Source organism: Sparus aurata, chromosome 13 (genome assembly GCF_900880675.1).
Source record: "Sparus aurata chromosome 13, fSpaAur1.1, whole genome shotgun sequence".
NCBI lineage: Eukaryota > Metazoa > Chordata > Actinopteri > Spariformes > Sparidae > Sparus > Sparus aurata.
The window spans coordinates 1372248-1381711 of record NC_044199.1 but is presented as its reverse complement, the minus strand read 5'-3'; the positions used below and the strand labels follow the sequence as shown (position 1 = coordinate 1381711).

Sequence of the window (9464 nt, the reverse complement as noted above, 5' to 3'; positions counted from 1 at the left end):
ATATTATGTATATATAACAGTCACTGTTTGTTTATTGTTTATTGTCTTCAGTGCATGCACCTTATCCACCAGGACAAGTTCCTCATTGGTGTAAAATCCTTCTTCGTAATAAATCTGATTCTGATTCTGATTCTGAATTGACACATGAACAGCTAAAAAATAGGCTGAAATGTTTTTCTTTCTTTCTTTCTTTCTTTCTTTCTTTCTTTCTTTCCTACTTTTTTCTGTTCATGTTTTTTTATCATTGTGACTGAAGCACAAACTGTTCGTGTTAAATCTTGCATCTGTTTTGATTGAAACAAAAACGCATTGTTATATTTGTCTGTCTTCTGCTGTCATACAATAAACCTTTTAACATCACATAAACTTTAACATCTTTTTGGTCTAATGAGTGAAAAAAAGGAAATTAACTCCACTAATTGAGCCCTCATCAGTGAGTTAAAGTTCAGACACACACCTGCAGTGCAACATCTCTGCCACTAGAGGGCACTGGCTGCATTAAGGCTGCCGGAAGTACGCACTGCTCCGATTCCAACGAAGAAGAAAAAAGTAGTGCAACATGGCGACTCCCATGCACAGAATAATAGCCAGAAGACAAGCGTGAGTATAATTTAGACATCTGTATAAACGCGTGTTGTTTCCGGTGGTTGGTGAACACGGTGCCGGTGTGGTCTCAGGTGTGATGGAGGCTCGTGTCAGGTGAAACGTCACGAGGCTGAATCACGAACATCTTCAGCGCTTCATGGAGGCTCGAAGGCGACGCGGTCTTTTCTCCACAGAACAGAATCACGAAGCTGTCGGGCTGTTTTCTGTCCTCAAACTCTTGTTTAGGCATTAAACTCGTCATCTGTAGGTTCTGATACACAAATAACCGACGAGAGTTAATTTTGTTCGAGATTGTGGTTCAGAATATTGCAAGAAACAGATACTAACCGAGTGACACGATGTCTGCTGAAATATCTGCTCATGAACAACAGAATCATCTTGTTTTCATGTCGAGATATGTAACTATAGGTGTGTGTGTGACGATTAAAGCGTCAGAGTTAGACAGCCAGGTGACGTTAATGTGTCACACGATGATTTAAAGGTTCAGTCTGCTGTTTGGGGGAAGAAATTTGAATCCAAAGAGAAAAATCTTCATTGACTGATTCTTTTTTTAATGGCCAGACAAACCAAATATACAAACTATCTTCGTTTTCACAACTGAATAAACAAACCGACACAATTTATGCTGTTTAACATTGTTGATATGTGGCGGACCCTGCCACCTTTTAGCTTCAAACAGTGTTCTGGCTCCGTATTTTCCTCTGAGAACAGATGGTTTATTCAGTTATGGGAAAGATAAATATGTCAGCGTTTATATTATCGCCTCTTTAATATTGGTTAAATTATCACATTACAAACAATATGAAGGAGGTAGCTGATCAAAACTAGATTTAAGAAAGGTCTTGTATCAGGTTTGACGCAGACCAACTTCTAAATTAGACTGTTATAAGCATTTACTTCATTAAATTAAATCAGTGTTAACTGTTCATGCATAGCCATTTTCCTCGCTTCAATTATGGAAAATGTGAATATTTGTATTTACCTCATTAGTGTGGTTAACATTAAAATTCTGAGTTTGACTTTTTTCTCCTAAACGACACAGTGCCTCTTTAAACAAACCAAAACAATAATGACGTCTTTAATGTATGTAAAGAGAGCTCTTCTGTCACTAGAGAAGCATTAACCTTTGTGCCTTAGGCAGCCTGTGAGTGTTATTTTCATATTGCTAAATAAATAAATGATCCTTTGCATTGACTTCATGTATAATGTGAAATGTGCATAAGGAAAATCCTGCCGTTGGACAATAATTTAACCTCTGAACTAAGAAGTTATTAGAACTACTGTTACTTACTAGAGGAGGTAGTTTGAGTTTATGGAGGGTGAGATGAGGCTTCTGATCATCACGGTTAAATTGTTGTATTAAAGACTGTTGTTGTAAAGAATTTATTACCTGTACCAGTATTATCTTCTTATAACAATTACATAATCAGCTCAGCCAACAGAGGACATTTTCTTTCCTTTGAAAACACTGATGTGGTACCTCAGTATGTGTGATCATCTTAAAGTCCCTTTGTAGAAAAATGCACCAGCCACCGTCACTGTGATGTTTCCTTAACTTCAGCAGAGTAGTTTTAGGTCGACCAGCACTGCAGGAGGAGTGGAAATACAGACTGTGTGTTTCAGTTCAGCTGAACAACGAGGAAATGAAGCTGATTTGTTTAGTCTGCCCTCGTTTGTCTTCATTGAGATTTGACTGTTTTATTACCCACAGGGAGGCAAACAAACAACATGTCCGCTGCCAGAAGTGTTTGGAGATGGGACACTGGACCTATGAATGCACAGGGAAGAGGAAATATGTGCACAGACCGTCAAGAACGACTGAGATGAAAAAGAAACTCAAGGAGAATGAAAACAAACCCCTCAGCATTACTGGGTAAGGCGTCTCCATCACTTACCTGCTTGTGACAAAAAGAGTCAACGGCAGATGTTTAAGATCTCGACATACATTTACAGTTCTATCAAGTCAGTCAGAAGTCAGTGTTCAGTGTTTTTATGCATTGAGTTGCACTAAGCCACAAATTTCATCACAGCCTCTCAATAAAAAAACAGCTGCATAAGATCAGAGCTTCAGAGTGCACGACATGTTCTTCAGATCGCTCCAAACATCTTGTGCTGCGTTATTCAAAGTATTTGTTGGCACAGTGAGGTCAAAAGTTCTGATATTGTTTGTGTTTTTCCTCTCACGTCCACTGTGTTGTGGTTGTGTGTTCACAAGCGTACTCCGGTGAACGAAAGCTGTGGCAGATGTTGAATGTAACGGGTTGTTTTTCAGCTCCCAGCACAGCCATTTGACTAACTAACAGACAAAGGTGTTCAGAAAATGACAGGATTTTGTTTTTAGGATGTACAGTTTCTGGCATTCGATGGTAGAGAGCCTCATTTGTTCACTCAGACTGCCCAGTCTCTATTGTGTCTGCCATTTTGGCTCAGTATTCATCGGGACGCGAGTTAGATGCCTCTGAACAGGAGAGAATCTGGTGTTCTCATTTTTTTCGGCCATACAGTTATCTGCTCTGCCAGACGGTCCGGATGAGGTCTGTGTCCACACTGAGATGATTTCATGGTTGTCAGGTAATTTGGCTCTGAAACTAAGCTCTCATGTTGTCAGACACTCTGTGCCATGGAGCGTTAAAAATATCAGCTTTAACGGGGACACTGTCTTATTCAGGAAGTGACTCACACTGTAGTCCATACTGTAAAACCGTCGCTGTACAATGACCCAGTAACAGACGACAGTGTTGGTGCTTTTTATCGCCATCTAGAGGACGTAATGATAAATACAGACTCCTATTTTCACGACTGTTCACTGTTAATATTTCCCTTTAACACAGTGATTGCATCATTATTGTCAGTGCTTGTAATGGTATTGACAAGGTATCCCTTTTTAAACTATACTTTGCTATACTACTGCAACACATATTCCAACTTTATTATTTATGAGTGCCGGTCAACAATAAGCTTGATGTCAAATACATTTCGAGGCTGTTAACGCTGCTGCTTCTCTCTTTGCAGACCAGGAAACGAAGGCGCCAATGAAAAGAAAGTGAAAAAGAAGTAAGTAGGATGTTTATGAGACCTTCTTTGGTCAGAGCTCAATGTTTTGGCTTCGTACATTAAAGTGTTCTGATATGATAATAAGCAGATATGCACACTTTATATAAAACATACTTTAAAAAACATACTTTTTGGTCCTTTGGCCAAATTATCTTTTTACATTTTTGGTGAATGAACTGTGCTGTTCAGTAATAAACTACTTTTTAATTTGAATAACACATTAAGTTACATGTATTTATTAGCAGGTAAGTAGTAGTATTCATAACTAGTTGTTTATAATAACAAAAAAAAGGTTCATGAAGGCTTTAACATTGCTTTTCTTATGAACTTCTTTGAATGGCTATTTCATAAATATTCCTGTAATTCTCTTTGCATTTACATTAAATGCTGACATAGAAACCATCCATCAAAGAAGCTTCTTCTGGTCTGCTGACTAGTGAGGGAATTTCAATTTGTTTCAGCGGTTTGAATAATGTCCCCGGGGGTCAGTAAGGTCACCTGAGAGTCACATGTGAGTCGCACCGGCTGACTGTCACGTTTAAATTGGTGTGAAAATCTGTCAGGATGTTAATGGATGGTAGAGGAACTCCTCTGCAGTATGACTGTCCTGTTCCTGTTTCCAAGCCTCAACTGTGATCATACATTCCCTCAAGCATTTTAATCTCTAAAATATCAGACAACACATATGCAGATACCAATATACCTGTGATCGGCTGATATCTGCAAACCAAGATATTGTTCGGGCTCTAGTTCTAATCCAGAGCTTTTCAGTGCCTGCTTTTAAATCTTAATGTGGCTGTGTTGATGTGTTCATGTCTCAAAGACATGAGTGCTGATGTTGATCAGTATTATAAAATGTTTAGAACTTTTGCAATGATTTGCTTTAATTTTTGTGTTTAGCCTCTTAAAGAGAAGGTTACTGTTGTTGATATCATCTAAATATTGTGTGTGTGTGTGTGTGTGTGTGTGTGTTGAAAAAGCACAGGTGTGACCAATTATGTTAATGATGGCTCCATTCCATATTAAGTTTGTCAGGAAGCCGTGTCGGTGACTGATTATGTTTAATATCAGAGCCACGGAGGCAGCTCACCTGAATGGAATGCAGCCATCATTAATATTATAAATTCCACGTGTGCTTTGACAAGTTGACACGTCTGCTGTGAAAAGGCCTTTTTCACCACACAGGTGTTACTACTCACATTAATGGCTCGTTCTCACAAAGCCGTGACGGCGTGCACGGTAACGACCCTGAAACTGAAGCATTCGTTTTATTACCTACATCTCTGTGTTTCCTACTGTGGCACGTCAAACTGGCCCACACCTTTAATACTGTTTAACAGCTGTACATTTTGTAAAGACCTTTGGGACTAATTGAGATTTGTGATACTGTTAGCCTTTTTAATTTTCCCCAAATTAAACAAATTCATAGACCTTTTTCCCAGCAGCCATTGTTTGACTCATCGTAACAGGAAAATCACAGGTGGAACTAATCGCCTCAGTTTCAGCAGTTATTTCAGTGCTGTGCACAAAATAATAATGTTTTTAGCCTCGCCTGTATTTGCCAAGGTAAAATTCCTGTTGTATGACAAAAGTTATTTGGAAACGACTGACTTACATTACAGATATATATTAATACAGATACAGATCTCCCCATCGTAGTGATAGTGTTCATGTTTCTGTTCATGTTATGTTGGCTAACAGCTCATGACGTCTGATGTTTGTGTTTTCTGTATTTCCATCGCTGACATAACTTCCACGGCTAACTTCGATAACTATTAACTTATTTTCGTGATCGACGGGGACATGATTGTTTGACACTCATGTTCAGTGTAGACGATGAACGAGCTGCGCACAGTTTGTTTATCATGCAAATAACTGTTAAGTTACCCAATCCAGCTCCGTGGACCGAGCCGTGTATGGACTCTGAAAGCTGAACTATTTAAACACGATCAACAAATATTGTGTTTGCGATCAGTTTCTGTGGCATAAACAGCACAATTTAACTGATCCGAGGCCCACAACAGTCATTAGTTTCCCCACAGTGACTAGCAAAAAGTTTTGATTTGTATTTCAGCTGTGGTTTTGTCACAATAATGTAGAATGGGTTCTACAGTTAATAAACTCAGTGTTATTCAGTGTGGACTTCACCATCTCTGTAGAGAGTTGGTTTATTGGTGTTAGATTGGCATGTCAGGCTTGTCTTCAGGTGGGAGGGGCAGATATCATCAGTCCAGTGATGGCTGGTGACTGAGCAGCTCTAGTTGTCACCTTCCCACCTCATAAAAGACAATAAAAGGCTGTGAGGGGTGAAACTGATCTGAGTAGTGAGCTCTACTATACTGGTATGCAGAAGATCTTTTACCTCCCAGATAAAGACTTCTGTTTGTAAAGTAGGTAAACAGAGCATGTCAGTGTAACTGGAGAACATCCACAGCGGTAAAAAGTAGTTCAAAATCACCTCACATCTGTTATCTCATCATCTCCCCTGCGACAGGTTCACCATGACACCTTAGAACAATAGACACATTCTGGTTTCTGTGCTCATGTTTTTCCTTTGTGCTCCGCCACTCGCTCGCAGGGCTAAAGACACCAGCGACAGCAGCAGTGATTCAGACGGCTCCTCCAGTGACTCATCGTCAGACAGCAGTGACTCTTCCAGCTCCTCTTCAGATGACAGCGACAGCAGCAGTGACAGCGACAGCTCTTCTTCATCCTCCTCTTCCTCCTCCTCTTCATCCTCTGACAGCTCAGACTCAGGGAGCAGCAGTGATTCAGATCAGGGACCTCCAAAGAAGAAGAAGAAGAAGAAATAAACGGATTCACTGGAAGAGTCGGATTTTCCCGTTGTTGTTTGTTTCCCAAAGTAATTTTAGCTATACACATTTCTTTTCCTTTTGCTCAGATCTGATTGGACACCTTCAGGGCTGTGAATCCTACAGTTGCATACTGCTCATAGGTTTTAGCAAAAATGCAGATCAGAAAGAAGATATTATCAGGTTTTGTTTTCAAAACTTTTCTCCCTTGTTTCTTCTATTAATGTGATACTTTCTCATGTTTTTAGGTCTACTGAGGATAAAAAAAAACTTAGATATGTGAGGAAACTAATGTGCACATTCATGTTGAATTTGTGATTTTGTACTAAAGTATATTTTTAGTCAAACTCGATCTGTACAGCTGACAACCTTAAGAAAGCAACACTTAACTAGTGCTGAGAAGACACTGATGTGAGACCTTTTTGATGAGACTGTATAAAATTTCTGTTTCTTAATTTTTTGATTAGTTTGAGGTTAAAAGGTCTCCTTGCTGTGATATTGCAGTTGCTTGTATTCGTTGTAAAATAAACATGACTTTCTTTTGTTTTTAAGACTCTTGCGTATTTACTATTGTAACATGTTTTTTTACTGGACATAAACACATGGTGACAATTTGTTGCGGATATTGGGAAAATTAAGTCACCTGATTTTTTTTATTCTGTGACACATCTGAATTTTTATTTTGTGTTTTGTAAATATTTCTTGTCCCTAAAATTAATCTGACATCTGGCTTTCATACACATGCAGATGAACAGGCTTATCCCACTAACCCTAACTTATTTGTGCAGGATGTTCTCCATAATGATGTCATCTGCTTGTATAATATAAAGTGAATGTGTTTGGAAATGTTTAGTTGTGATCCTGCAAGATGTATGTGTGCAGCTTTAGTTACTTAATGTGCAGAGATGTGTTTGTTGTTTTTATTAATGCATTAATTAATGATTTTGAGTCTGCTCGGTCAAACATTAGTGATCTTTTTGGAGGTATGGTTGATTCTTGTCAGGGAAGTTGTTATTTTTTTCTGCCTTTTCTTGAAGTTGGGCCTTAAATATCAAAAACAGAAGAATCTAATCAGTCAGGTGACACTGAATTTACAGTTTATGTTTATAAAAAAATACATTTGTGTGTAAATTGAACCGAGTTCCTTCAAACTGCATTCCACTAACACGACTTTACGCATGCAGGCTGCATGCAGTGCGCACAGTGTCCAGCTCCAGTCAGCAGCAGGAACAATGAGTCGCCCTCCGTGATTTCCGTCCTGAACGTCAAGTCTGAACAACCTGTGCGTCACAGGAATGATGCATTCATGTCATGCGGGAATTGCTATCATCACATAAATGACCCTTACCTTGAAACTGCCCATTAAACGGTTCACTACATTTCACCTATTCTCTTACCGGTGATCGACAAACCGATAATATGGCCGCTGTCAGAATAGCGATTTATCTTTAGTTGTGAAAATTGATTTGACTTCAGTTTTCACATTGTCTTTGGTTCACAATACTCCAGAAATGATCTGTGTTCTCTGTCACGTTTACAAAAAAGTAACTTCCCCATCATGTTTACGTGCTTGGGTGATTGGTGTGAGCTGATTCCGACAGCACTTGAAGGCAGCACGGCTTGCTGCCATCCATGCATCCAGTCCTGTCTGTGGTACCTGCTGGCTACTTAACTTAGCTAGCAGCCTTACCTATCAGTCACTTCTGTTCAGGAATAACAACATGAACGAGAGACAAAATGCTTTTATTTTGTCTTCCGCTCGATGCGCAGTCGCATTTTAAGAAAAAGATGGAGACCATCCATTTGATTTTAGTATTTTAGCTGTTAAGCGTTTTGCTGAGTCCATTTTGCCCGTAACTGGAAGTGGAAAAGACAAAGAGAAAAGAGCTTTCCAATAGCTAGAATGGTTTGGGCCTAAAAAGAAGACTAGAGGTAAGGATGCCGAACATCACACAAGATGCCATTTGGTGATTTAATGTACTTGGTGGATGTCTGAAATTTGGAGCGAATGTTAATTTAAATTTCCGCAGAAAATTTCAATGGTTTCATAGCTAACTAGCCGCTAGCCTAGCCTGTAACCGCTACTAGCAGATTCGGCTAGCTAACAGAATGCTAAAGCAGAGATGCAGGTAGTCCTGTAGGTAGCGTGTTAGCTCCTGCTCAATGGCTGGACCTTGTAGCTGTTTATGAGTTCTGTTGACGGCAGAAAAATGATCGTTCACGTTGAGAACATTTCTGTTAACCGTCCGTCCTCGAAAAGCAAGCGAGACATCGTAGTGATAGTGTTCATGTTTCTGTTCATGTTATGTTGGCTAACAGCTCATGACGTCTGATGTTTGTGTTTTCTGTATTTCCATCGCTGACATAACTTCCACGGCTAACTTCGATAACTATTAACTTATTTTCGTGATCGACGGGGACATGATTGTTTGACACTCATGTTCAGTGTAGACGGTGAATGAGCTGCGCACAGTTTGTTATCATGCAAATAACTGTTAAGTTACCCAATCCAGCTCCGTGGACCGAGCCGTGTATGGACTCTGAAAGCTTAACTATTTAAACACGATCAACAAATATTGTGTTTGCGATCAGTTTCTGTGGCGTAAACAGCACAATTTAACTGATCCGAGGCCCACAACAGTCATTAGTTTCCCCACAGTGACGAGCAAAAACTTTTGGTTTGTTTTCCTGTACGTTAGCCTCCGTGCTTTTATTTTGTCACATTACTCTCAGTGCCACTCTTAGCTGCCTTTTAAATCTTAACTCTAATGAGTCTCAGTTACCATTTAACCTTCTTAAAGAGTAGTCTTATGTGTGTAGCTTTGGTCTAGGAAAAAAGGACAGCTGATATGCTTTTCTAGGAAGCCATTTTACGTGCCACAGTTGGGGGAAGGGCCAGAAAATGCATCATAAGTCCGGAGTAGCTCTTAACAGTTTGGATTATCACTGCTACTTGTGCAGGGCAGACTTTGCACATCAGGGAAACGAGGA

At 39.6% G+C, this 9464-nt stretch overlaps 2 protein-coding genes across 3 annotated transcripts in view; both read left to right on the top strand.

Annotated features, from left to right (window-relative positions):
* The first annotated feature begins 477 nt into the window (after positions 1-477).
* zcchc10 (zinc finger, CCHC domain containing 10) lies at positions 478-7024 on the top strand. Its single transcript, XM_030437009.1, has 4 exons — positions 478-600; positions 2318-2479; positions 3619-3660; positions 6239-7024. Exons 1-4 carry the CDS (start codon positions 560-562, stop codon positions 6471-6473), a joined length of 480 nt encoding a protein of 159 aa, XP_030292869.1. The 5' UTR covers positions 478-559; the 3' UTR covers positions 6474-7024.
* A 1044-nt stretch (positions 7025-8068) lies between these two features.
* Positions 8069-9464, top strand: part of aff4 (AF4/FMR2 family, member 4) — a 36458-nt gene continuing 35062 nt past the window's right edge. For both annotated transcript variants that reach the window (XM_030437848.1, XM_030437847.1), the window contains exon 1: positions 8069-8405. The gene's annotated coding sequence lies outside the window, so the exon portion shown is untranslated. The remainder of the gene's footprint in view (positions 8406-9464) is intronic.

Coding starts and splice junctions, on each gene's coding strand:
- zcchc10 (XM_030437009.1), top strand. CDS start 560: ATGGCGACTCCCATGCACAGAATAATAGCCAGAAGACAAGC. Junction 601..2,317: donor ATAATAGCCAGAAGACAAGC/GTGAGTATAATT, acceptor TATTACCCACAG/GGAGGCAAACAAACAACATG. Junction 3,661..6,238: donor GAAAAGAAAGTGAAAAAGAA/GTAAGTAGGATG, acceptor ACTCGCTCGCAG/GGCTAAAGACACCAGCGACA.